At 62.6% G+C, this 24,937-nt stretch overlaps 14 protein-coding genes across 14 annotated transcripts; 6 read left to right on the plus strand and 8 right to left on the minus strand.

Annotated features, from left to right (window-relative positions):
* Positions 1-500: 500 nt before the first annotated feature.
* Positions 501-2,552, plus strand: TOP6B (type II DNA topoisomerase VI subunit B; the record flags this gene model as incomplete). Its single annotated transcript, XM_002500554.1, has 1 exon — positions 501-2,552. One exon carries the CDS (start codon positions 501-503, stop codon positions 2,550-2,552), a length of 2,052 nt encoding a protein of 683 aa, XP_002500600.1.
* A 12-nt stretch (positions 2,553-2,564) lies between these two features.
* On the minus strand, positions 2,565-3,795 carry MICPUN_107947 (predicted protein). Its single transcript, XM_002500977.1, has 3 exons — positions 3,588-3,795; positions 3,338-3,414; positions 2,565-3,199 (listed from the first exon to the last, which is right to left on the minus strand). Exons 1-3 carry the CDS (start codon positions 3,761-3,763, stop codon positions 2,610-2,612), a joined length of 843 nt encoding a protein of 280 aa, XP_002501023.1. The 5' UTR covers positions 3,764-3,795; the 3' UTR covers positions 2,565-2,609.
* Positions 3,796-3,914: 119 nt separating this feature from the next.
* MICPUN_99583 (predicted protein) lies at positions 3,915-5,417 on the plus strand (the record flags this gene model as incomplete). The annotated part of the gene is made up of 1 exon (XM_002500555.1): positions 3,915-5,417. One exon carries the CDS (start codon positions 3,915-3,917, stop codon positions 5,415-5,417), a length of 1,503 nt encoding a protein of 500 aa, XP_002500601.1.
* Positions 5,418-5,512: 95 nt separating this feature from the next.
* MICPUN_57117 (predicted protein) lies at positions 5,513-6,686 on the minus strand (the record flags this gene model as incomplete). Its single annotated transcript, XM_002500978.1, has 2 exons — positions 5,513-6,352; positions 6,405-6,686. 2 exons carry the CDS (start codon positions 6,684-6,686, stop codon positions 5,513-5,515), a joined length of 1,122 nt encoding a protein of 373 aa, XP_002501024.1.
* Positions 6,687-6,891: 205 nt separating this feature from the next.
* MICPUN_57118 (major facilitator superfamily) lies at positions 6,892-8,217 on the plus strand (the record flags this gene model as incomplete). The annotated part of the gene is made up of 1 exon (XM_002500556.1): positions 6,892-8,217. One exon carries the CDS (start codon positions 6,892-6,894, stop codon positions 8,215-8,217), a length of 1,326 nt encoding a protein of 441 aa, XP_002500602.1.
* Positions 8,218-8,437: 220 nt separating this feature from the next.
* Positions 8,438-9,538, minus strand: MICPUN_99585 (predicted protein; the record flags this gene model as incomplete). Its single annotated transcript, XM_002500979.1, has 3 exons — positions 8,438-8,931; positions 9,101-9,303; positions 9,528-9,538. 3 exons carry the CDS (start codon positions 9,536-9,538, stop codon positions 8,438-8,440), a joined length of 708 nt encoding a protein of 235 aa, XP_002501025.1.
* A 1,359-nt stretch (positions 9,539-10,897) lies between these two features.
* MICPUN_75328 (predicted protein) lies at positions 10,898-12,118 on the plus strand (the record flags this gene model as incomplete). The annotated part of the gene is made up of 2 exons (XM_002500557.1): positions 10,898-11,249; positions 11,301-12,118. Coding segments are annotated over 2 exons (1,170 nt in total), but the record flags the coding sequence as incomplete, so codon positions are not given.
* A 1,652-nt stretch (positions 12,119-13,770) lies between these two features.
* Positions 13,771-14,386, minus strand: MICPUN_57121 (flagellar associated protein; the record flags this gene model as incomplete). Its single annotated transcript, XM_002500980.1, has 2 exons — positions 13,771-14,194; positions 14,310-14,386. 2 exons carry the CDS (start codon positions 14,384-14,386, stop codon positions 13,771-13,773), a joined length of 501 nt encoding a protein of 166 aa, XP_002501026.1.
* Positions 14,387-14,535: 149 nt separating this feature from the next.
* Positions 14,536-14,832, plus strand: MICPUN_57122 (predicted protein; the record flags this gene model as incomplete). The annotated part of the gene is made up of 1 exon (XM_002500558.1): positions 14,536-14,832. The coding sequence occupies one exon, from the start codon at positions 14,536-14,538 to the stop codon at positions 14,830-14,832; it is 297 nt and encodes a 98-aa protein (XP_002500604.1).
* An 83-nt stretch (positions 14,833-14,915) lies between these two features.
* On the minus strand, positions 14,916-19,661 carry MICPUN_99587 (predicted protein; the record flags this gene model as incomplete). The annotated part of the gene is made up of 1 exon (XM_002500981.1): positions 14,916-19,661. One exon carries the CDS (start codon positions 19,659-19,661, stop codon positions 14,916-14,918), a length of 4,746 nt encoding a protein of 1,581 aa, XP_002501027.1.
* A 186-nt stretch (positions 19,662-19,847) lies between these two features.
* MICPUN_80305 (predicted protein) lies at positions 19,848-20,246 on the minus strand (the record flags this gene model as incomplete). The annotated part of the gene is made up of 1 exon (XM_002500982.1): positions 19,848-20,246. One exon carries the CDS (start codon positions 20,244-20,246, stop codon positions 19,848-19,850), a length of 399 nt encoding a protein of 132 aa, XP_002501028.1.
* Positions 20,247-20,490: 244 nt separating this feature from the next.
* Positions 20,491-21,096, minus strand: MICPUN_57125 (predicted protein; the record flags this gene model as incomplete). Its single annotated transcript, XM_002500983.1, has 1 exon — positions 20,491-21,096. One exon carries the CDS (start codon positions 21,094-21,096, stop codon positions 20,491-20,493), a length of 606 nt encoding a protein of 201 aa, XP_002501029.1.
* A 754-nt stretch (positions 21,097-21,850) lies between these two features.
* Positions 21,851-24,097, plus strand: MICPUN_90296 (predicted protein). The gene is made up of 2 exons (XM_002500559.1): positions 21,851-22,084; positions 23,003-24,097. The coding sequence occupies exons 1-2, from the start codon at positions 21,968-21,970 to the stop codon at positions 24,023-24,025; spliced, it is 1,140 nt and encodes a 379-aa protein (XP_002500605.1). The 5' UTR covers positions 21,851-21,967; the 3' UTR covers positions 24,026-24,097.
* On the minus strand, positions 24,094-24,930 carry MICPUN_70635 (predicted protein; the record flags this gene model as incomplete). The annotated part of the gene is made up of 2 exons (XM_002500984.1): positions 24,094-24,699; positions 24,778-24,930. Coding segments are annotated over 2 exons (759 nt in total), but the record flags the coding sequence as incomplete, so codon positions are not given.
* Between the last annotated feature and the right edge of the window lie 7 nt (positions 24,931-24,937).

A 24,937-nucleotide genomic window follows, 5' to 3' on the forward strand; every position in this document is an offset into this window, starting at 1 on the left:
GGATCTCCTCCTGGTCGGACGCCTTCGTTGTTACGTTGTTTTTGGTGACCGAGCTGGCTCCTCCAAACGACTATATTTCGATCGCGCAGATCTGCACAAATGGCATGCAGCATCCAAAATTGATCCCCCCTAACTAGTTTTACAGTGGGGGAGTCGTGATGAAATCGCGACCTGGAACAACCTCCCGCCCTTTTCTTCCGCGGATCCACCGGCCTTTTTTTTTGAATCCATCGACCCGACTCCTCCTCCGACCTTGAAGCCGAGCTGGACATCTCCCTCAACTTGGACTGCTGGATGCTTCCGTTCGATCGTGTAAAAAAATAAGTTCGCGTCCATCGACCGGGGCCGAGCCGCAGAGGAGTCGCGCGCGAAGGCGATCGCCGCTCGGCCAAGACGACGAGCGGGTGATCCCCCGAGATTTGTCGGGAGAATACCTCATTGGCGACGAATCAGAGTAGCCCCGTCACAGGAGCGGACCCGCGACGGAAGGCACATCCAAGATGCCTCCCAAGTCGAAAGGAGCCGGGGACAAAAACCTGAAGAGCAAGTCCCCGGCGGAGTTCTTCCAGGACAACAAGGGCATCGCGGGTTTCGAGAACGCGGGTAAGTCGTTGTACACCACTCTGCGTGAGTTCATCGAGAACTCCCTGGACTCGGCGGAGAGCATCGGGGTGCTGCCCGACGTGGACATCGCGGTCGAGGAGGTGACGCTGAGTCAGTATGAGGATCTCATCGGGCTCAAGGCGCACGTTCGCAAGGACAGCGCGTTGTACGCAGACATCGAAACCGACAAGGAGAAGCAGAAGAGGCTCAAGGAGGAAGCCAAAGCAGCGGCAAAGGCGGCGAAGGGCGGGAAGGGCGACGCGGGAGGGGGCGGGAGGAAGGGAGGTGCCAAATCGTTCTTCCGCATCACCGTCAAGGACAACGGCAAGGGGATGGCGCACGACGACATCCCGAACATGCTCGGGCGCGTGTTGTCGGGTACCAAGTACGGTGTGAGGCAGACGAGAGGTAAGTTCGGCTTGGGGTCCAAGATGGCGCTCATCTGGAGTAAGCAGACCACCGGTTTGCCCATCAAGATCACCAGCGCTCAGCCCAAGTCGAAGTTCACGTCGCGGTACGTGCTGGACATCAACATGGAGAAGAACGAGCCGAACGTGCACAGTGCGGAGAAGACGCCGAACGATTCCGCGTGGCACGGCGCCGAGCTCAGCGTCATCATCGAGGGTAACTGGACCACGTACAGGAACAAGGTCCTGAGCTACCTCAGGCAACTCGCCATCGTCACCCCTTACGCGCAGTTTCACTTTCGATACGAGAGCGCGGGTGGCGACGCGAGGCAGAACGTGGACGCGACGTTCAGGCGGCGCACAGAGGTGATGCCCGCTCCCCCAACGACCACAAAGCACCACCCCAGCGCGGCGAAGGAGAACCAGCTGCTCATCAAGGATCTGCTGTCGCAGACCCGGGAGAAGACCCTGCAGGCGTTTCTGAACAAGGAGTTCACGTGCATCAGCAAGGAATACGCGGGCCGACTCGTGGCGGAGCTGGGCAAGGGTTTCGAGCCCGGCATGTCCCCAAAAGAAGTCAGCGATACTCAGGGAACCAGGATTCAGCAGTTGCTCTGCGACGCGAGGTTTGCCGATCCCGACGGTGCATGCCTGTCCCCGGCAGGTGAGTATAACCTGAGGCTAGGGATCATGAAGGAACTTGCGCCAGACTGGATTGCTTCGTACGTCGGGCCCGCCCTGGCGTCGCAGGGACATCCACTGATCGTGGAGGCTTGCGTCAGCCTCGGGGGTAAGGATGTCAAGTCGGGATTCAACGTGTTCAGGTTCGCGAACAGGATCCCACTGCTGTTTGAAGCTGGGTCGGACGTGGTGACGAGGTGCGTGCAACGGTTGAACTGGGGCTCCTACAAGATCGACAAGAACAACGACAAGATCGGCGTCTTCGTCTCCATCGTGAGCACTAAGATCCCGTTCAAGGGCACCTCGAAGGAGTACATCGGAGACGATAACACGGAGATTGCGGAGGCTGTCGACCGGGCCATCCGCGGCTGCGCCACCCAGCTCAAGGGAAAAATTGTCCGCGCGCAAGCCGCAAAGGAGCGAAAGGCGAGGAAGAAGGTCCTCACCAGGTACATCCCCGACGTCGCCAACGCCATCGCGATCATGATTAGTGCGTCAGCGGAGGCCGCCGAGCCTCCGTCGAAGCGCTGCAAGTGGGGGCCGGGTGCCCCGTCGAACGGTGGGAAGCTCTGGCAGGTTGACCCGGTCTTTGAGGGCAAGTTGCTGGAGCAGGTGCGCAACGGGGACGTGCAGCGCTCCACCATCGAGCGCAAGCTGAGCGACTTCGTCGAAAGAATGGACAGCGAGCAGGCCTTGGAGCACTCGATGCAGAATAAGGAGGGGCTGAGCGAGACTATGCACCTGGTGCCCACGGGTCCGGTGCACAAGTTTGCGCCCACGGTGCACCATCCAACGTGTGCGTTCAGACTGCTGGACACGCTCTGCGCGGGCGGGTTCCTGCCCCGGGGCGATTTGAAATAGACGCGTATCGATCGATTATCGAGTGTAGTATGATTACAACGAGATAAATCACCCCCTTCACCACGCACCCACGGCATGCTTCGTGGGATCCTTGAACTTTTCATACCCCCAGTTCATGGGCACCTGGAAGGGCTCCGAGATCTCCAGGCCGCCCGCAGTAACCTTGGCGATCTGGAATTTGTTCATCATCGTCTTGTCGCGCATAAGGCACGCTCTAAGGCAATCTTCCATGAGCTTCCTGGCGTCCTCCTCGCTCATGTCGTCGGTGTGCTTCTCGCGGAACAGCGGCCTCGCCATGTGGTTGCCGAACCCGGCGGCGAGGTGCGAATCCTCATAGTGCTGACCGATCATCCCCACGGTGCCCAGAAAGGTCCTACCGTGCTTCACCCCCGCGACGACCAGGCTGTTCCACAGCGGGTCGAACTTGTTGCGCCTGTTGTACATCACGCGGCACAGGTACGAGTGGATCTCCCACGGTGCGAGCTCACTGCCGTCATCCTCGCAGTAGTCGGTCGTGTCGAGCTCCTCGAGGAGGCTGACTATGTAGTGAAAGTCCGAGAGCTCGCCGGTGAAGCTGATGATCGTCGAACTGTTCACCTTCTTGATGCGCTCGACGCTCTTGTACCTCTTGGTCGAACCATAACAGCCTGCGAGACGGGAACGGTGAGCGGCGTCGGATTCAGATCCGGGATGTTGCTTTCGGTGTCGTTTTTAGGGTTACACTTGGTGGGCGGAGGCGGGTTGTGCTAAGGGGGCGGAGGCGCGGGACGTTCGCGGGGACTTACAGAGGGTATCGCACGCAATCATGACGCCATCCTTGTACTTGCATCCCAAGACGGTGGTACCGGTCACGTAGGGATACCTGCGGAAGTGGGCAAAACAAGAAGGGAGCTCGTCGTCAGATTTCAAGTTTCTCGCGAGGTGACTGGGCGAACGACGCCGCGAACGCGACGAGCGCGTCGATCGAACCGCTAGATCGGTCGCCAAACGTCTAGACGGGTCATTTATGACGAAAAGAAGGGCGTGATGACTCACTGCGTGCGCTGGTGGGGCCCGGGCTCCACGGTGAAGGGCTTGCCCTGGCCGTGGGACGCTACGTGGGATCTGGGGGCCTGGTTGAGCTTGTACTGGGCGTCGTACGCGGGATCCACGCCGAATGGCACCACGCCGGGGCCGATGATCGGGTTGTGGCTGACGCGCGTGGGAATCATCCTTTCTCCTCGCGCTGAGATCTCGAAGCCGGTGCCCTCTACTGTGGCGGTGGCGTGGATCTCATCCTACCTTTCGACCGCAAACTCAACGTAAACGGAAAAACTGCGCCTCGCTGCCACTGAAAAATCAGTGTTAGCTGGCGAGGCACACATGGGTGCAGAGGAGGCGGTCCGGGCCCTTCTCGACACGGAGGGCTGGTCACTGAGGGATGGCGCGATATTGGCCGCGAGCCAGCGCGCGCGAGGGGATCCAGCAGCTGCCCGAGCGACGGTGCTCGATGCTGACCTGCGCGCGGTGGGGAAGCCGAGCCTACCCCGATGGGCGTACGGGGGTGCTCGCGAAGCGGGCGCGGGGGTGACCGGACCGATGGTCCTGCAGGTGATGGACGCGCGGGATATATCCTCACCGAAGCGCGCGTCCGGATCGAGCGGTCGGCGCATGCTCCGCCTGGACCTCACCGACGGGGACGCCACGGTCGTCGCCGTGGAGTACAGGGAGCTGACCTCCGTCGAGGACGCCTCCGCGCTCGCGCCCGGGACCAAGGTGGCCGTCCCGCCCGGGGTGCGTATCCGGTGCCAGTCGGGGATCCTCCTCGCCCACGGCGACGCGCTGCGGGTGCTGGGCGGGAAGGTGGCCGCCCTGGCGGAGGAGTGGGAGGGCGTTCGAGCCGTCGCGGAGACGGGAGACGCCGAACAGACGGGAACAGACGCTCCGAGGTTCGAGACGTACGACCGGGAGAAGGCGGAGGCGACCGTGGCGGCGGCGGTCGCGGGACGCGCGGCGGCGAACAAAGCCGCGGCGGAGGCCATCGCGGAGAAGAGAACCGCCTCGACTTCAACTTCAACTTCAACCGCGAGCCCTGCGCCGGAAACGGAGCGGGGGGAGGAGCCCGCGCCGTTCGTGCCGCGACGGCGTCCCGCGCTGCCACCGACCCGCGCGCAGCGAGCCGCCGCTCAGGCCGCGGGCGTGAAGCTCCCGCCTCCCGGCGCTCCGATGCCCTCCACCCCAGAGGAGACGGCGACCGGACGGACCGTGGAGCCCGAGGGCGCGCCGGCGACGTCGCCCGGGCGGAGTCACATCGCACAAGAAGTCAAAGAATCCATACCCAAAGAAGTCAAAGAAGCCATACCCAGTCCCCCGCCCGGGTTTCGGGCCCGCGCGGCGCCCGAAGAGGAGGCGACGGCGCCGGTCGATCCGCCGCCCGCTCCCGCTCCGGCGTTTGCGCCGACCGTCACCGAGGAGGACAGGCGAAGTCGCCTCCTGAGCCGGTTCGCCTCGGACAGCAGGGAAGGACGCGGATCTCGGGACAGAGGCCGCGAGGACCGCGGCAGGGGCGATCGAGATCACGGCAGGGGCGATCGAGACCGTGGGCGCGGCGGACGAGGCGGGCGGAGGGAAGGTGAGAGGCGGGGGGGAGGTGGAAGGCGCGGCGGCGACGAAGAACGCGACGACGGGTTCAGGACCTTGGACCGGACCGCTTCGGGAAGTCGCACGGAGGACGACGAGGCTCTCGCGCGGCAGCTTCAGAGAGATCTCGAGCTCGAGGACTCGGGTTACGTCGCGACGGACGCCGCCGCGCTCGCCGCCAGCCTGTTTTCGTTCCCGGCGAGGGAGCAGGAACGAGAAGACTCAGGGAGAAGGGGACGGCGTTGAAAGAGCAATAGCGACAGCAACTACTACCGCTGTCATTAGCGACTACACTAGCTAGCCTAAACCCAAACGCGTCCCCGTCCCTCTACTTGTATCACCTAATTATCGAACGCCTGTCGGAATCCCTTCGGGACTGGATCCTCGGTTTGGCCCCTCGTGCGATAGACGTCTCGAAGCGCTCTGGCTAAGTCGACGGCTGAAGCGACGACTCCTTCGAGCTCGTCCACCGGAATGCCACCCGCACCGTCGCCGCCCGTCGCCGCCTCGAGGTCTATCCCGGGTATCAGTGCCTCCAAGCTCGGCTCGCCCGCGCTGTCCTCCTTCGCGGTCGCCTCGGTGGGCAGGTGCGCCCTGTACGCGGCTCTCAGGCACGACTCTTTGTTCCCGTCGGAGTAAGCCGCCAGGCTCCGTATCCCGTAGTGCGCGCCGTTGAACATCGCCGAGGGCTGGAACAGGTACAGTCGCAGCTCCGTCACCCTGTCCAGCTCCAATCCGTTCCTCGTCCGATCCGGCAGCTCGATGACCTTCCAGTCCTCCGCATCGTCCTCGAAGTGCGGCGACCTCATCAGCTTGTAGGTTGTCAGCACCGTCTGCCACGGCCCGGATGCGCCCCCCGATCCGGCGACGCGAGCCTTGACGGTGACGCACGATGAGTAATGGTTCCGGAACGCTATGAATCGCACGCGTTCGGGCCTGCCCTCCACCTTGGCGTCCACGATGCGCCTGCTCGGTATGGGACGTCCCTCAGCGGTCTGGACCGGAAACGGGAAAAACTCCACGGTGCCCACCGCCAATCGCACCTGGGTCGGCTCTTGCACGCCAGCCGAGAAGCCGAACGGGCGGGAGGAGCTGGACGGCCCCTCGCGCTCGTCAGAGACCCGTAGCCGTGAGAAAGCTTCCGCGGTCGCCATCCCACGTGCTACTCCACCTATGCGGATCTGGCCAGCCGGGTTTGAATATGCGTCCTCGGAGAGCACAGTTTTCTCTCACCTGACTGGTGCTGTGAGTCATCACAATAATCCAAGGGTTAACGCTGGCAGGTTGGCACGCGGGCCACTGTACGTCGCGCCGTCTGGATCCAGCCGAGAGGATGGCCTCTCCAGGGATATGGCGCGTATCCTTAGGGCCGCCGCGGGCGCCTCGCGTCGGGCCCAGGGCCGCGACCTCGGGCGGATGCCCGGCAAACCCACCGCGGCGGGTGGGGATGGGGCTTTCGCCAAACGGGCGCAGCGGAGCGGATGCGGGGTTGGGCTCGAGGGGATCGGCGCTCATCGCGACCGGCACCCGGCGTCCGCGCGCATGTCATCATCGCGCAATCCGGGGTGTGACGCTATCGTCCGACACGACCGTCGGCGAGTGGGCTCGGGAGGGTCGGGGTGGGGGTTGTCGGAGATCCGCCGTCTGGGGGAGGACCCGAAGGCGGCCGTGGAGCGTCATCGCCGCATCGACCGCGGAGGGCGACGGCGTGCTCGACACGATGGACGATGACAGCGACCAAAATAGCGGTCGCCCGAAACGATCCGCAGCCGCTTTCCTCGGCGCGTTCCTGCTGAACGTCCTGCTCGGGACCCTGTACTGCTGGAGCTGCTACCTCGTCCCGCTGGAGCAGGCGCTCGGCGTGGGCCGCGGCTTACTCTCCGGCGTCTTTTCCCTCGCCACCATATGCTTCACGGTCGCCGTTGCCAAGCTCGGCCCGTGGCTGTACGCGGTAGCAGCACCCGCGGTCATAGGCACGGGCGCCGCGGTGTGCGCGGGCGCCGGCTTGTTGATTGCGTCGCAGTCCATCGCGTACGTCAGCGCGGCGCCGTTGTTCCTCGGGTACGGCGTCGTGTTCGGGGCGGCGTCGGGGGTGGGGTACGGTCTTTCGGTGCAGATGGCGTCCCGGGCGCCTTTCGGCGAGGGACTCAGCACGGGACTGATCACGAGCGCGAGGGCGGCTGGGGCGTTTGTGTTTGCGCCGGTGGTGAGGTACCTCCTGGACGGCGGCGGCGCGGGGCGGGCCATGTCGACGATGGGCTGCGCGCTTCTGGCGTCGGCGCCGTTCATTTACGGGGTGCTGGCGACGGACGGGACGAAGCACCCGCTGGCGAGTCAGAAACGGGACAAGGACCTGCCCATGACGACGGAAGAGGAGGAGAGGGAGCGGCAGCTGGGACCGGCCATGTTTGCGCTCTGGATCTCGCTCGGGCTCGGCGTCAGCGCCGGCCTGATGCTGATGGCGCACGCGTCCGCGCTGCTGTACTCGCACGGCGCGTCAATCGGCGTGGCCACCGCTGGCGTGAGTATCGTCAGCGTGTTCACCACGGCGGGCCGGATATTCGGGGGCTGGGCGTGCGATCGCTCGGGCGTCGGCGCCGAGAGGGTGCTGCGGTGGGCGCCGTTTGTCGCGGTTCCCGCTCTCGCCGGGGCGGCGGTGGCGGCAAACAGCGTCGCCGCGGCGCAGGCAGCGCTCGCGGCCGCGTCAATCGTGTACGGCGTGTTCGCGTCCGTGATACCGGTGGAGGTGAGGCGACGCACCGGGAGCAGGGATTTCGCTCGTCAGTTTGGCAAGGTGTACACGGCGTGGGGGTTCGCCGGTCTCGCCGCGCCGGTGGCCGCCGGGTGCCTGTTCGAGGCCAGGGGGGATTACACCGCCGCGCTCGTGGCCGCCACCGCGCTGTGCATCTTGTCCGCCATGGTGGTCAGATGGATGCTCAAGCCTGGACGGTCCCACGAGGAGTGGAAGGAGGCAATCGCTGAGGCAAAGCGGGCGAAGGCAGAGGAGGATGCCGCGAATGGCATCAGTCAAGTTATAGCTCCCTGATGTACCAAGATGGGCGAGCGTGTTGAACGTCGAATATATGGCAGCATTCTACTACTTTTGATTCTTACAGGGACGTCCGCGCGCACGTCTATCGCACCGCGGACGACTTCACGGTTTGCTATGGGTACAGGTCCACCTCGCTAGTAGTCTTATTATTTGAGGGTGGCTTCAGGGGATGGGTGGTACAGGATCCTTTTCATCTGGTGGTACAGGAGGCAGCTCACGCCACAGGTTGCTGCTGCAAGTTCTCTAGAGAGAGCTCCGAGCCGTGCGGCGATTCCGACGGCACGAGGTTTTGCCACGACCGCTTGAGCGCGGTCGAGCCGCTCCCGAAACCCCTGTGCCCAAACGGCGAGTGAAACGCGGCGCGCGCCTCATCCTCCTTCACCAGGTAGTCGGGTTCCTCCTCCTCCTCCTTCAGGTCCTCCTCGCCTTCGGCCCACTCGTCCGATACGAGCATGTTCAGGTCGCCGGATATCTCGCCGCACTTGGACACGAACAGTGTGCCGGTCGGGAACGCGTCCGCATCCGCGCAGCTCTCCTCCAGCAGCCGCGGGTCAGAGCTGAACAGCAGGCACTCGCCAAAGTTGCTCGTGCCCCAGTAGAGGGGCACGGCGCCGGATGAGTCCCTCGCGGCGAGGATGCAACCCGCGAGTTTATCGAAGATTATCATGGAGAACTCCCCAGACAGCGGCCCCAGGTCGATGGCTCCGTCTGCGATGGTTAAAGGAAGAGGAAGGAGGGACGGTCAATTTCCAAACGGATTCTCCTGAGGCGCCCTCGGCGTAAATAATCGCCAAGGGTCGCGGTTAGGGCAACGAGGAAGTGACGCGCGTGAGGGTCGATCCCGCCCTCGGTTTGCCATCGGGGGGCGGTGACTCACTCGGATATTGCTGTCTGTTGTTGTATCGCCGCCAGATCTCGTGCGCGCAGCTCTCAGAATCGTTGCTGAGCTCCTCGTTGAGCGTCCCACTGAAGTAGACAGCGACATCGCCCACGAGCTCCACGCTCGTCCTCGGGCCGTCCACGAAGGTGATCCCGTTAGCCCCACCACCCAGCACGATCTCTTCAACGTCGTCTCGATTCCTGCGATGTCAAATGTAGGGATGGTAGGGGCGAGATGAGCCGTCTGAGCGAGGTTTCCACGAGATCGCGCATCGCGGCGGGCGCTCGCCGCGCGCTCTTTTCCCGGCGGAGAGACCAGGGGAGTTTTCTGCGTTACGCAGATTTCGGGGTCGGGCGCGGAAACGGGTCACGACGGTCGCGCCGAGCGCTCCTAACGCCATTTTTTTGTCCCCTGGGACTCTCACCTTGATGACATTTTATCCTTGAACACTGCGAGCTGAGCGTACACCTGTTCTTCCTCCTCTGCGCGCGAGAACGGGGCGGGGAGGGGAGAAAAACGTCACCGTTTTGCGGGACAAATCTACCGAAAGAGGAGGCGAAGATGCGGGCCGGAAACGCGCCACGGCGGGGATTTATTCATCCGTAAAACTCGTAACTCACCTGCCGATGGATGTGCCAGGTAGCTTTTACGCCCATCGTGTTGTATTCTCATCCTCTGTCGCTTGCAACCCCGCCCGTCCAGGCCGGAGCCGCGCGCGAAGCAGGCGAGCATTTTTCTTCCGAGAGCCTCACTCCAACAAAATTCCGCGACCCGTCTCGAGATGTCCCGCCGGAGATGTCACGTAGCAGCACGGTTTCGAGAGGAGCGACTGAAAGTTCACCCAGCAGAACCTCGGCTAGGACCCACGCGAGTACTCCCGGTCCCTCGTCACTGGTTCACGCCTCCGCGCGGCGCCGCACTGCGCTTCTGCGACCGCGCCGCGGCCTCTCGAACGCAGTTTTCTTTTCCAACAACAGCAACGTTTCGGCAATTTCACGAACCGTAACGAACCGTGCTTTTTAGGTTTCGGGAGACTCGATAAAGATCGCACTTTTCCGTTTGCCGCGCGAAACGTGGCATTCCGGGAGTCAACGGGGTAAATTCGGTGGATCGACGTGCAGGCGCGAAGTGGCCTTGGCAGGAATTGGAGGTGAGACTGTATGCCGCGTGCAATTTTTGCCATTTCGGAAAACGCAAAAGTCGCGCCGAGGCGGGATTTCAGGTTCACTTCCTTTGCTTCCCCCCATGATTGCGATTTTTTACATCTGAAAATGGGTCAAAGATGCGATGTTGAACCAACGATTGACGGGTTCCGAAGTCCACGTCGAAATGTTGTGACAGGGGGGCATAGGTGACGTGGATTCGGGGAAAATATCTGCGAGCTCCGAGCCAACAAAAAAAAAGCTCTCGAGCGACGAAGTTGGACCGAAGTTGGCACCCACACCAGCTGGCTTTTTTCGAAATCTCGTTCACCTTGCCCGTCGCACATATCTACGTATATCCGGCCCGCCCTCCACACGCATCATGCCGTTCGAAATCCCGGACGATGACGGGTGGGACGACGACGTGTTGCTGGCGGCGGATGTGACGACCGGCGGTAACCGAGGCAGCGCCGCACCCTCGGCCGGCATAGCAAAGCGCGCCATGGAGCCCGATCTCGTCAAGATGGGCACCCGGCCGAGCGTCGAGATGCGCGACGCGACCGGCGCGGGGGTACGCAGCGGGGACAAGAATGGCACATTAGAGGAACACGCAGTGGTACCCGCATCCCTCGCCGGCCAGCTGCGCCAAACGCTGTCCAAGTACTACGGCCATGCCGACTTCAGGCCCGGGCAGCTCGAGGTGGTCGCCGCGACCGTCCAGGGCAGGGACTCGTGCGTGTACTGGTCCACGGGGTCGGGCAAGTCTCTGTGTTACCAGCTTCCCGCTCTACACACCGGCAAGACCTCGTTGGTGGTATCGCCGCTCATATCACTCATGAACGACCAGGTGACGCACATGAACAACACCGCCGGCGCAGACGAAGGGGATCTCGCTGCGTTCCTGGGTTCCTCGCAGACTGACAAGTCCGTGGAGGAGCGAGCACTCCGAGGCGATTTCAGGGTGGTGTACGTGACCCCGGAGAAGCTCGTGGGCGACATCGATGGTGGCGACGGGGGTTCGTTCGGGTCTTCCTATTTCGTGTCGAGGCTGCGAGATATGGCAAGGGACGGTAAGCTGGGTCTGGTCGCAGTTGACGAGGCGCACTGCCTGTCGCAGTGGGGCCACGACTTTCGCAAGTCGTACCGGGGCCTGACGCTGATCCGAACGCAGCTGTCGCCCAACGGGGAGGTTCCCGTCATGGCGCTCACTGCGACTGCAGTGGAGAAGGTACGTGAAGACATCAAGGACGTGCTGGCTCTGAAGCGACCGCACGTCGCCCGGAACAGCTGCGACAGGACCAACCTTCGCATCCTCGTGAGCAAGAAGCGGGGCGGAGCTGCGGACCACCTACACATCTACGAGAGGTGCCGCGACGCGAAAGGGTCGGTAGTTGTTTACTGCGTCACCAAGCGAGACGCGGAGGATATCGCCACCGTGCTCAAAAATAAGTTCGCGACCCAGAACATCGCCGCTGGCGTCGAGGTTTACCACGCCGGACTGGCCATGTCGAGGAGGGACGCGACGCATAAGGGTTTCCTGACCGGCAGCGTCAAGGTCGTGGTCGCCACCGTGGCGTTCGGCATGGGCATTGATAAGCCGGACATCCGGTTAGTCATGCACTACGGCGCGCCTAAGACGATGGAGGAATACTACCAGCAGGTTGGCCGCGCAGGTCGAGACGGGCTGCCGTCCGACGTTGAGATGATCTACGGGGACGGGGACTTTTCGAGATACAGCGACGAGTTTTACGTGGGCAAGCTGGACGCCGCGGCGAGGAAAACCCAGAAGGAGAGCACCGACGCGCTCGAACGATTCTCAAGGTCGCGGGAGGTGTGCAGGCGCGCGAGTATCCTGGCCCACTTCGGCGAGAGCCCGCCGATGACATGGTCAGTGTGCCCGGACAATGAGAACACCCGCAGGGGACGAGTGTGTGGGACGTGCGATAACTGCCGTCGCGTTGTGGAGGGGGTCAACGCCGGCGGGGGCAGCGCGCTTCGTCGCGATATGAGTGCCGAAGCTGCTCCTGTGCTCCTCGCGCTCCTCCTCGCATTTGCGCCCGGGAGCTCGTCCATGACTAACCTGGTGGCGCTCGCCACGGACAGTAAGCCCCCGTCCTGGATGCCTCCGGAGAGGGCCGAAGGCGCGCTGAAGCACATCCGGTTCGCGCGGACCTTCCTGCCGAAAGAGTCCAGGGGTAAGGAAACGGCGAAGGACATGGCGCAGCAACTTGCGGCCGAGGGCCTCGTGGCCAAGGGCACTGCGAGTACAGGTTACACCACGTATGAGACATTCTCCCTGACGCCAAACGGCAAGACCGTCGCACAGAGGATTATGGGCGCGTTGAGCCGCGCAGGACAGACCAAATCGAAGCCGGAGTTGCCAGAGATTGTCCTCCCGATCCCCGAGTCCGTCGCCAGGGCTATGCGCGAGGCTGCGGAGATCGCGGACAAGAAAGTCAAGGAGCTGGTGGATGCCGGCGTGGACGTGGGCGCCGTGCCGCAGTCTGAGCTGGACGCTGGTACCGGACCCGCGCTCGATTCGGAGCTGCGATGGGTGCGCATGTTGCGGCACTACGAAGAGTCGGGTAAGGCTGAGCGGGCCGAGACGTACCGCGAGATGCTTCGAAGGGTGCTCTCGTGGAGGGACAATGCCGCGTCGGAGCTGGGCATGGCTCCCGGTGCAGTCATGCCCTCGTTTTTGGCCAAGAACATCGCATACACGATGCCCATCACGGCTGATGGCCTCCGCGGCGCGGGATTGAGAGTTAAGGGGGTTGAGGGCCTCGCGGCGCTCATCGCGCAGAGCAAGTCGGAGCTCGGTCTGGAGCGCGCCATCGCCGCCGCCGCCGCCGGCACCGGAGGAGGGTCCGGGGCTCGCAGGATGTATCTCGGCATGGTGGATTCTCCCGGTTGGGAGTTTGCAACGTACAAGCCCGGACGCAAGGGTGCGCTGCCCACGTGGGAGGTTTCCTACAATCGCTTCCGCGCGGGCGAGTCGTTGGAAACAATCGCAATCACACAGGAGAGTGGCAAGCCCCTCCAGGTCTCCTCCGTTTGCAACCATCTGTTCGAGGCTTTGGCTCAGGGACGTCGCCCGCTGGACCTCGCCAGGCTCTATCCTGGCGGGACCGGACCCGCGGGCACGGTGCCGGACGAGAGGGAGTGGATCCGCATGGAGGAGGCCGCGCTTGCCGCCAACCTGGACCCGGGACGACAGCCCGGCGTCGAGCCCAGGTTCACGATGAAGGGCGTCCTCACGCAAATAATTCCCGGCGTGGACGCGGACCCGAACACGAAGACCGCCCAGCAGAAGGCGCTGGAGGGTTTCTGGTACGACAGGATCAGGGTCTGGCAGCAGCTGAGAAAATGCAGGGTCGTCCTGCAGTGGGTTGCAGGAGATGAGCCAGATCCCAAGCGCGCACGACACGAGTGAAACTTCGCACACAAAAGAGAGTGCAACGGACGCTGCGAGCACAAGATGACGAACATAGGACTCTATCTTTCCCTTTCTGTATGCTAATACTCTCATTCAGCAGCAGCCTCCTTCGCACTCGCCTTGGCCAGGTTGTGGCTCTTCGCCGCAGCCTCCACATAAAACGTGAATTTATCTCTGCGTCGGAAGTGGGTTTTGTCGACGGGCTCTATCTCCTCCGGGTCGTACGTGAACTCCGCTTTGGTCACGCTCGTCGTGTTCATGGACCTTGCGTCGTACGCGGGATTACAGGTGCGCCACATGTTGGCACCGATTTGGTTCGTCATCCTGTTGTCCCGCTCCCACTGCGACAGCGTGGAGGGATCCACGGTTTCCCTTCCCCCGACCCACTCCTCCTCCCCCTCTTGGGTGGCGTCCGCGGCGGCAGCCTCCGCCGCCGCCTTCGCCTCGGCCTCTTCACGCTCGAGATCTGCCAGTTCCTTGGCATAGTCCTGCCTCATCCCCACTGCTGCCCATCTGCGGTCGGGTGGAAAGGGGTGGTCAGGGAAGGTCGGATTGTTGCCCGAAATGGCAATTTCGCTCGTGTCGCGCTCGCGATGGCTACCGGGTTCTCCCGGTCAGGGGCACTTACTTGTCCTCCTTGTTGAACAATTCGGTCTTTTGCTGGTTAACGGCGCTGTCGAACCATGCTGCGCGTGCAACGTCCATGGCAACCGGGTCTCAACGCGCAACGCGGGGTCGACGCTCGCGAAAGAATGATCCTGCCCAGCGGCCAGCCCTCCTGTCTGTGGCCAGTGGGCCGTGAAATTTGAAGACACCACCTGGAATCTCCATACCGAGAGCGCACGGAGCGGCCGATGACGACTCCCACTATCGCGCCCGTGGCGCTGTCTTTCGGCAGCACAGGTGGTGTCAGTAGCGTCGGTGCGCCCCCCGCGAAGACTACCGGGGGCATCGCCGGCAGGGACGGGCGGGCACCCCTCGACGAGACCACGATGGTCGCCCTCGCTGACGATATCGGCGCCCGGGAGGAGAAACTCGGGGAGACTCGGGGCGCCGTGCGGAGGGAAACGTTGGAGCAGCTGCGCCAGCTGGAGAAGGATATCGAGGAGGATGCCTGGATGTACGCGAAACCCAGGCACAGCGAGCCTTGAGCGCACCATAGGGACAGTAGAACACCTAGAGCTAGATCCAAAGACCTGAAGATTTGAACCACCTGTCGCGTCCGAGGTTACAATCAGGAGATTGTGCAAGTCTTCTTGCCTCTCTTCTTCCCCTTCTTCCTAGAGGAACCGACGTTGTACTTATTCGACGTCGGTCTCGCGGGCTCCTGCGGCGAGAAGACGCCGCCCACCGCAGAGCCACGGCGGTTGTCAAAGTCAAACTCGCCGTCATCCGACTCGCCACCCCCCTCCAGGAGGCTTGGGTCAACCTCTGCCTCCTCGAGGTTGCGCCTGAGCCTGTCCCACCTGTCCTCCTTACGATGTTCCGATTCCTCAAAGTTCCTTCGCAGGTTGTCCCAACGCTTCGGCGTCCTCGAATTCGAACCCGGCGCCGCGTTCTCCTTTCCAGACTCGGCAAAGAGAAAATCCGGGAGCATCTTGCCGTCTTTGTCTTCGCCTGGGTACGACTCGTCTTTCCTCGTGGGTTCGAGCTCGTCACCGTACATCTTGTCGTCGAGGTCTTCTTCGTCTTGCAGCTCCGGCGTCCGCGGCGGTGCTGTCTTCTTATGAGACACGGGAACGGGTGCGAAGGGGTCCGCGGCGGAGGACTTCTTGACAGGTCTCGGCACCGGGCTCGGAGGTTTCGCGTCACCGGGGAGCCTCATGCGAGGAACCATGGGAGTCGCCTTTTTATCGAATTTCTCGGGGGTCGGTCTTAGCTCTTCCATTTCCTCGGCGGGCGGCGTCGGGTCTGGAATCGGAGCCAAGCCAAGCTCCTCTCCGAAGAGGTTGGCTTGCTTGCGAATGTCCGCAAACGTTATTCCCTTGAATGCCTCATCAAACTGCTCCAACTCCTTCAACATTTCTTCTTCCGTCATTTTCTTGGGTGGTTTTCCCTCGCCATCTTCGTCGTCATCGTCGTTGGAACTGCCATCGCCGCCGAATTCGCCCCTCTCCGCGCGCTCCCACGCCTTGAGCTGCTTGCGCATCTGTTTAATCAGCCCATCCTTCTCGGCGATTGCCTGCTCCATCTCTTGTATCGCTGTCTCGCATGCAACCACATCAGCGTGCTTCTCGAGACACTGAGCCTTCCACAACATCATCTCCTGATTACACAGGGGCATGCACTTCTCCAGGAACAGGTTTCTGTCTCCCACCGTCCACAGCTTCACCCGCAGTTCTTGCATGGCTGCCTTGAGACGCCTGGCGCACTCGAAGTCCGTCTCACCCGGGAGATTCTTCTCCTCGGGTGGGGTGGGTGGCCGGGGAGGATAGTAGGGCGTGATGCCGGTGATTCTCGCCGCAACCTCATCCGCTTGAGCGGCGTAGTTCGAGGCGCGAGTATAGGTGTCCTGGTTCTCGTTTCCACCCTGGGGAATTACCTGCAGGGGCTCTCCAAGAGGACCCGTATTTGGGGGCAGGGGCAGGCTACAGGTCCTTGCCCTTTCCTCCGCAGCCTCCACCTCTTCTCTGCATTTCGCCTCCACCTCCCGTATTGTCGCCTCAGCTCGCTTGACCTTCGCCTCCGCTTCAGCAACAGCCTCGCGACACTCTTCCGCCGCTTTTTCCGCCTTGGCCTTGTACTTTGCCTTGATCTCCTTGGCCTGTGTTTTTATCGCCTCCTCGGCCGCTGCCGCACGCTCTTCCGCCGCTTTCAGCTGCTCTTTGAGCTGCTCAGCAACGGCGAGAGCCTTACCCGCGAGATGCGACGTGTCTACGGGCTTCGGTGCGTTCTCCAGGGTCTTCTTCTCCGCAGCGAGTCTCTGCGCAGTGTGCTGAAGCTCTCCACCAAGGTCCACAGCCTTTTCCAGCTTGGCTTCGGCAGCCCTTGCGCGCTTCTCCGCAGCCAAAACGAGCTTTTTCTCGGATACGAGCGCCACCGCGGCCTCTTCCGCCGCACTCATTAGTTCTCTGAGCTTTTGCTCTGCGGCGAGGCGAAGGCTACGCTCGCGTCTTACTGCAGCGGGTGTCATCGGGTCGATCTCCTCATCGCCACTGATGCCTGGCACGGATGGCGTGGATGGATTCGCGATGGCCCTGGCCGCCACACCGCCGTCATCAGGTGATCTTGTGATCGTACCAGGTGTGCCCCAGGCCTTGCCCGGCCCGTGTTTCGCCGCCGCCGGGGTCGCCGCTTCCTTTGTCTCCGGCGCTTTTCGGACCCTGGGTTTGTTCTCAGCCTCTGCGGCGTGCTTAGCCGCTGCGGGGCATGCATCCGCAAGGCAGAACATCCTCATCCCGATCTCGTCGAGAACGTGTAGAGGATCCGCGCCGATGTCACCCTTCTTCATCGCGGTGACGACCGCGGCGAGCGGGCCGAGCGCGCGGCCGCTCCTCCTCCACTTGCTGTGAAGGTGTCGAATGAGAAGGGCCCTGTCGGCAAAGTCCCCCTCATGCAGGGGCAGGATCTGACGACCACCCCGCGCGCGTTCACCCCAAGGGTCATCTTCGCCTCTCATCATTGTCACCTCGAGTAGAGGAGCGGCAGGGTTGTTCGAAGCGACTGACGGGGGTGCCCCCATGGTGCCGCCGCCGAACCTGGCCCGGAAGTTCACGTCAAGTCGCATCTCCACACAACGCTCGTTCGCCTCGTCCACCAGGGCGAGAAGGTAGACAACGCGTCTCTGAAGCGCCGCGCGCCATCGTCGACGTCTCTCCCCACGCGCTCCACCGCCCCCTTCGGCCTCGCCCTCCCTCGCCGTCGGCGGCGAAGGTGCTTCGCTCATCAGCGTCAACGCGACTTCCCTGCGAAGCTCGGCTTGCGCGCTCACCCAATCTGCTCCACGCATCTCGCGACCCTCGCCGCCGCTCACGGACGCCGGATCGTCGTACCTGAATATCACCCCGCTGTTCAACCCGACGCAGATTCGGTCTCCGTGACTCAGCTCAACGCCGTTGGGCTGGTCAACTTTCTCGCCGTTGACGAAAACCGCAGCCTCGCCCAGGTTTGGCACGACAACCCTCGCAGAGTTCCTCACCGCCGCGCCATCCAGCGACCGGTCGAGGGGCGCGACGCGCACGTTGACGGTGCAGTGCGATGCTTTAACTCCGAGGCCCCAAACGCGCAGCTCGCATTCGTTCCCGGCGCCAATCCTGGTAGTCCCGGTGCGCAACACGTGCCAGATGCTGCCAGTCAGCGACGGATCCTCGTGGAGCCTCACAAGCCGTGGCATCCATCGCGTCTCGTCGTCGTTTTGCGACACGTCAACGGTTGGTCGCATGGTGGACACGTCCGCCTTATGGATAGCGCGTTGTTTGTCGTATCCACGCACTTTTGTGTTCCATCGACCCTCAGCGGCTTTCAATCGCTTCTCGCTCAGCTCGAGGTTTGTTCTCGCATTACGCATCTCCTTGCGAATGTCGAGGGGATCCCTTCCGGCAGGTTCGTCCCGTGCAGGCTTGGTCAGAGCGCTTTTTGGCCGTGTGGGACCGAATGCGCCTGCCCCTTGGCGCTGGCCCGCTGCGGACCCCGGCCTCGACCCCGCGCCCCCGGTCTGTCTCACGCGCGCCAGCGAGAGGTCCTTCTTCAGCGCCTCCAGCACCCGAGCCGACTCCGCAACCTCCCGCTTCAGCGCGGTCACCCTCCTGGCGTCGGGGTCCACGTTAACGATCGTCCTGCATCGAATCAGTCGCATGGACGCGGCGAAGCGAAGGGTGTCGAGGGTCTCCGCGTGGTCGTCGTCGCTCGGGGACACCGTCGCGACCAGAAACGATCGAGCGTTCCCGCCGAGGGACTCCCTGAACACCCGCGTCAGCGCAGCCTCGTCCCTCCCCGCGTCGTCCGGCGCGCCGCCGACGTCGTCGTCGTCATCCTCCGCGGTGATCGCCCTGATGGACGCCACCGCCTCCCCGCTCCTGGCCCTGGCGGCGAGCGCGTCGACGCACCTCCGCAGAGCCGAGGTGGACCTGTTCACCGGCGAGTCCGCCCCGGCTGCGCTTCGCTCGGATCCCGCCGCGTCGACGAGCGTGAGCCTGCTCACGGCGGGCGGCGCGTCCCTCAGCGCCGCGGTCGCGACACCCGAGGACGATACCGGTGCGCTCGAGGACGATACCGGTGCGCCGCCGCTTCCCCCACGCGGGAACCTGGTGAGGACCAGCCTGACGACGACGTGCGACCGGCGCCACGCCGAACCCGCCCGCCGACGCGTCGCCTCCGCCAGGAACCCCTCGAACTGTTTCCTGGAAGCGACGGGGCGGGCGGTGAGTCCGTGCACGCTCCCGTCTTTGGCAACCTCCAGGTCGTGATCGCCCCTGTCGTCCTTGTCGCGCTCGGAGCTGACCGGCGCGAGCAGGTCCCTCGCGAGCTCGCAGTGAATCTCAAACGCGCTCATCTCGACCCGGACCTCCGCGCCGGTGCCGCTGCCCCCGACGACGGCGCCCGCGCGCTCGCGCTCGACTCGGGCGAACAGGTCCGCGCCTATCCTCGGGATGAGGCCCGCATCGTGGTCGAAAGCGATGTCGTCGACCCTGCCTCGGTCGTCCCTGCCTCGGTCGTCGCCCCAGAGGGTGTACGTCTTGCCAGTGCCCGTCTGTCCGTACGCCATGACCCCGACGTCGTATCCATCCCACGCCGCTCGCAGGGCGGGCTCGCCTATCGCCGCGTAAACCTCCTCCTGAGTCTCGTCGAGCTCCCACGCGTGATCGAAGGTGAAGTCCTCGGAGTTCCACGTCCGCGCGTCGCTGCACGCCACCCGGTTGCCCCCCGAGATGTTGAGGCACCGCCCCGCTCCCAGGTCGCGCTCGATGTTCGTCATCGGGCGCACGCGCACGGCTACGCGGGTGTTGCTGACCACCTCCCCATCACCTCTGGGGAGCGTCATGACGACAGTGCCTCTCCTGACGCGCCACTGCTTGTGAGAAGCACCCCGAGGATGGGCAAGTTTTCAAATGCGGGGCGAAACGCCAATCGGCTCGCACGACGCTGGGATCAATCAGGCTAGGGTCCGTCTACAGGCTTCTGCTATGCTATTGGCTGTTCTCCTCGAAGGGAGGGTTAAGGCCGGGTTTCAGCTCGCTGCTGCCCCCGCACTCTTTGTCGGAGTGTCCCACATCCCTGGCCTCCATCTCCCCTGGATCGAAGGCGTATCCGTGATCCTCCTGCTCCCCGGCAACTTGGTGCTTGATTTCCTCCCCTTCTCGGTGAACAGGAAGTTCAAGTGGTACCTGATCTTCTCCTCCTCCTTGTTCTTCAGGTCCACCGTCTTCTGTCTACCGTTTCGATATGTTCCCGTCACGTGCGGATGCCGCCCTCGTCGCACCGTCGTGGTGATGTCCAGGTGCGACCACTCCTCCCGCAAGGTCTTGAGGTGATTTTCGAGGAAGTTGCGGAGGTGACGGCTGCTGCCGCTGTGGTCGCAATACTTGAGTTCCAGACGCATGAGCTGATAGACGCCGCGGATAGACATCGTGCCGAGCGCTCGAAAACAATCACGGCGGCGTGAAGATCGAGTCCTTCGCTGCCCGATCTCGCGTCCCGCCGGGTGCCGCGCTACCGAAGTGACCACTAAGTGTGGTTCGTAAACCTAATTCAGAGATCGAGAAAAACTTTGTCTAGGACTATATTCTGTGTCTGCCGCGATGGCGATGTGAATGCGGGTGCCTTCACGACGGTCCGGACCGGCGGCCCCCGCATGGACCGGGACGTCGATATCATTCCTTGGACTTGAAGAAACCGGAGAGGCGGAACTTCTCGGTGGAGTCCTCCGTGTCAGATTCGTCGTCGCTGCTCGAGTCACTGCTGGAGTCACTGGACGACCTGTCCCGCCTGCTCTTCTTCTCCTTCTTGTGTTTCTTCTTCTTCTCCTTCTTCTCCTTCTTATCCTTTTTCTTTTTTTTCTTTTTGTCCTTCTTATCCTTCTTGTCTTTCTTGTGCTTCTTGCTCGCCTTGTGGCTCGCCTCTGCCAGCTCCTGCTCCGCCGCCCTCACCTCGTCCATCCTCCTCTTCTTCTCCTGCATGAGCTGGTACTCCCTCTCCCTCGCGGCCATGGCGTCTCCCTTCCTCTTCTCCCTCTTCTCGGCGCCGTTCAGCATCTCAAATATCGGCATCCCGCGCTCGTCGGTGCCAATTTTGCGTTTGTTCCCGTGCAGACGCTGGTCCGCCCAGAGCTTCTCCATCACGTCCCCGTCCTCCTTCTTCTCGCTCGCGTAAGGATCAGAGCCGACGATGGAGGACCAACGATCGGACACCTTCAGGGCGTTCCCCGTGACCACCCTGTTGCCCGCAGGCATGGGCACGCGTCCAGCGGTGGCGGGCATCGCGCTCGAACCTCACTGTGCTCTTGCGACGCTCTCGGTTCTGCCTTCCGCCGGAATGAATTGCAGGCCGCTTTTCCGGCGTTGTTCTGATGAGGGTGCCGCCCAGCAAGCCCAGAATCGTGGAATTCACCTTAAAGGCAAATATCGTTCTTGTAAACATGTAAACATAACGAAGTATTTTTCTGTGTTCGCCTATTTCCGGTTTTATGCATGAACGCCATAGGAAATTTGAAATTGGCTAAGTGTAACACCTCCGGAGGTTATAAACAATCTCGGCGCTCCGGCGCGGGCATAACCAAAGCCGGCGGCTGGGGGGCGCGGCTGAACGGGAAAGCGAAGAGTCGAGGGCGTCTCCAACGTGTGTGTCGATCGCGAGCGCCAAAATCGGGATTGATCGCTCGGTGGGTGCGCGGTCTCACGGGCGGAAACACAACCACGCGGGGTGAACAGAATGGCGCGAAGACGCGAGAGCAACAACACCGCGGGGCTGGCTAGGACCGCGGCGCTGGTGATCGCGCTCGTCGCGGGAGTCCGAGGGGTGGTCGCCGATACGACACTCGCGGCGTCTATGGCGAGACCTCTCTCGGCCGCGGGTTCGGGCATCGTTACATCGGTCAAGGTCGGGTCCGCGGGCGTCGTTGCCGATGCTGCGCTGCCCACAGTTGGCGATCTGGCCGGCGCCGCGGGCGCGCACTCGCCCGCCTTTGAGGACTTCATGCGAAAGTTCGAGAAGGCGGAGACGTACTGTCCTGGATCCAAGCCTCCGTGCGAGGAGTCTCTGAGGCGCGAGAAGGTCTTCCACGCCAACCTCGCCGCCATCGAGGCGCACAACGCCGCTCGCGAGGGCGAAGGGTCCGAGGGCAAGGGAGGGATGAAGATGGGCGTGACACGCTTTGCGGACCTCACCGAGGAGGAGTTTTCAAAGCATCACGGTAAGGGATTCAACGCCATGGACAAGGAGAAGGAGAAAGGTGGCGGTGACGAGGGTGTTTTGGCATCGCACGCCGAGGGAGAGAAGGAGGCGGCGCCCAAACGCTCTGCCACCCCGCTGGGCGAAGTCAAGCAGATGCGCGCAAAGCTTGGTGCCGGCGCCGGCCTCAAGACCCCGAAGCGACACAAGGGTAACAGCTGGCCCCTGCACAATCTCGGTGACGATCCCGATGAGCGCAGTGCGGAGGAAATCGCAGCCGATGAGGGCATTCCCACATCGATCGTTGAGCTCGCGCGCAAGCGACTCAAGGATGGCAGAAAGCACTGCAAGCGCTTCATGAAGTTTGTGCATCAGTACGGCAAGCAGAAGCAGTACTGCGGCGACTTGGAATCTTTCCCGTGCGAGGAGTCTCACAGGCGTGAAATCATCCTTCTGCGCAACATCGAGCAGATCGAGACGCACAACGCGCACCGCAAGAAGGGTGGGATGAAGAAGATTGTCACGAGGTTTGCAGATCTTCTTCCCGAGGAATTCGCCTCTGCGCATGCCACGTATGCCGCTGGCAACACGCTCAAGGATCACCTGGCCAAAACTCAGGAGGCGAAGAAGTCGGCGAGAGACAAGACTGGAAGGAAGACGCTCGAGAGGCAGGAGGAGAAGGCGAAGGCCGAACACGAGGAGAAGGTAGCGCTGGAGGAGCGAACAAAGACCTCGAGCATGAAGAAGGGTACACACGCCGACCATCACGCGAAAGAAGCAGCGTTGGGAGCGGCCGAGCCCGCTGAGCTCAGAGATATGCTCCGCGCGGCCCGTCAGGCGGATGCAGAGGCGAATTCCTACGGCGTGAAGATGCAAATCAACGATGCTGACATCGATGAGGATCTCCGCAAGGCCATCAGTTCTGACCTCGAATCGCAATCCACTACAGTGGCTGTGTCCAAACCCCGCTCTGCTTCCCGGCTGGGAGCCATGAAGAAGGCGCTACCAAAGGACATCGATCTCCCTAAGACCTTGGACTGGAGGCAGAAGATGGATATTGGCCCTCTGTACTCGCAGGGTGCGTGCTCTGGATGCTGGGCGTACAGCACGGTGCAGGTGATTGCTGACAGCAAGCTCATTGGCACTGGCCACCGCCCAAGCCCAAGCCCGTATTACCTCCTTTCGTGCGACGAACTCGACAGCGGGTGCAACACCGGCAACATGGCCACGGCGTACGCATGGATCCAGGTGCAGCAGCACGGTATCCTTAGCGTGGAGGACTTCCCAACTGCGAGTGACAGGTGCATGGAGGCGGAGTCCAACGAAAAGGCCAAGGGCGTGACCATCGACGGCTTCTGCGAGATTCCTCCTCTGCGGGGTGCGGAGACTGTCTATGCATTGCTCCGCGCGCTCTATCAGCAACCCGTCGCGATCGGCATGAACGTCAAGCCCCTGCAGCTGTACGGTGGCGGACTTGTAACCATGGAGGACTGCCCACCGGCTTCTAGTGATCAGATCAACGCCATCAACCACGCCGCTGTCGTTGTCGGCTGGGGCGAGGACGAAGAGAGCGGGAAGCCTTATTTCCTCATCAAGAATTCTTACGGTCAGGACTGGGGTGAAAACGGATACGCGCGGCTCGAGATGGCGTACGACGGCGACTCCATGTACGGCGCATGCGGGATGTTTGCGGAGCAAAACTATCCACTTACAGATGGTCGCGACTGCACCGAGGGTTCGGAGAAGAAGTGGAGTGAGCTTCGGGGAGATGACGTGTATCTGATGCCCGATAATGTGGTGATCCTGCCCGACGGGGGTGGTATCCTCACTCCGGCGCGCATCAAGGTGTTCGGCTACGATCTCACTGCGATCCTCAAGACGGCATCTTTCGTATGCTTCGCGCTGTGCGTATTTTTTCTCGGTATCGAGATTTATTACTGCTTCGTGCCTGAGCAGGACGGAGACACCCCTCGGACGCCAGCACCGAGTCATCTGCACTACGGAGCTGCCGGCAAGTGAGGGGTAAACACACACCTTCGTAAGTGTTAACACTTAGAGAGTTGTAAATTCATCCAATGAAGGATTTGCTATTTTGGCTTGGACAAGTACACGATGTAATTGACCGCCAGGTCGTCTCCAGACAACGTCCATCTCCCCGCGACCGCGCCGTTCCTCCCGGGCGCCGGCAGCGGGGGCGTGTACACCATACCCGCCGCCTCCCTAACCTCCAGACCCGCTCTGTGCGCCACAGCCGCGAGCTCCTCTGGCGTCATGAACTTATCGAACTCGTGCGTGCCAGGCGGCACCCACCTCAGCACCCTCTCCGCAGCCACGATCGCCAGCGCGTAGGAACGCGCCGTGCGATTCACCGTGCTCATGAACACCGCTCCTCCTGGGTTTGTGAGCGCCTCCAGCTGCCGCACGAAACCCTCTGGATCGTTGACGTGCTCCACAACCTCCAAGCTGACCACAGCATCAAACTTGGCACCGGCCGCCGCGACCTCCTCGGCGGTGGTGGCGTGGTACGTGACGCGCCGCGACATGCCGGGGTCTTTCGCCGCGTGAGCCGTCGCGATGGCGATGTTTCCCTTCGCCGCGTCGATTCCGGTGACGTCGGCGCCGAGCCTGGCAAGGGACTCGCACAGGATCCCGCCACCGCACCCGACGTCGAGGATACGTAGACCCGCCAGGGGCTGTGCGGGACCGAGGTCGCCGGCGGCACCGACGCTCGTCGCTGAGGTCGTAATCGACTCGCCCGCGATGTCTCTCACTCCAGTCCCCGGCTCGATCCCCCCGTCGAAGTGTCGAGCGAGAGCCTCACGGATGAATCCAACGCGCGTCGGGTTCATCGCGTGGAGGGGAGCGAACGGACCTCGCTCCTCGTCCCACCACAGAGCCGCATCCGCCTCAAACTTGGCTGTTTCCCGCGGA

The sequence above is a fragment of the Micromonas commoda genome, chromosome 3, assembly GCF_000090985.2.
Source record: "Micromonas commoda chromosome 3, complete sequence".
NCBI lineage: Eukaryota > Viridiplantae > Chlorophyta > Mamiellophyceae > Mamiellales > Mamiellaceae > Micromonas > Micromonas commoda.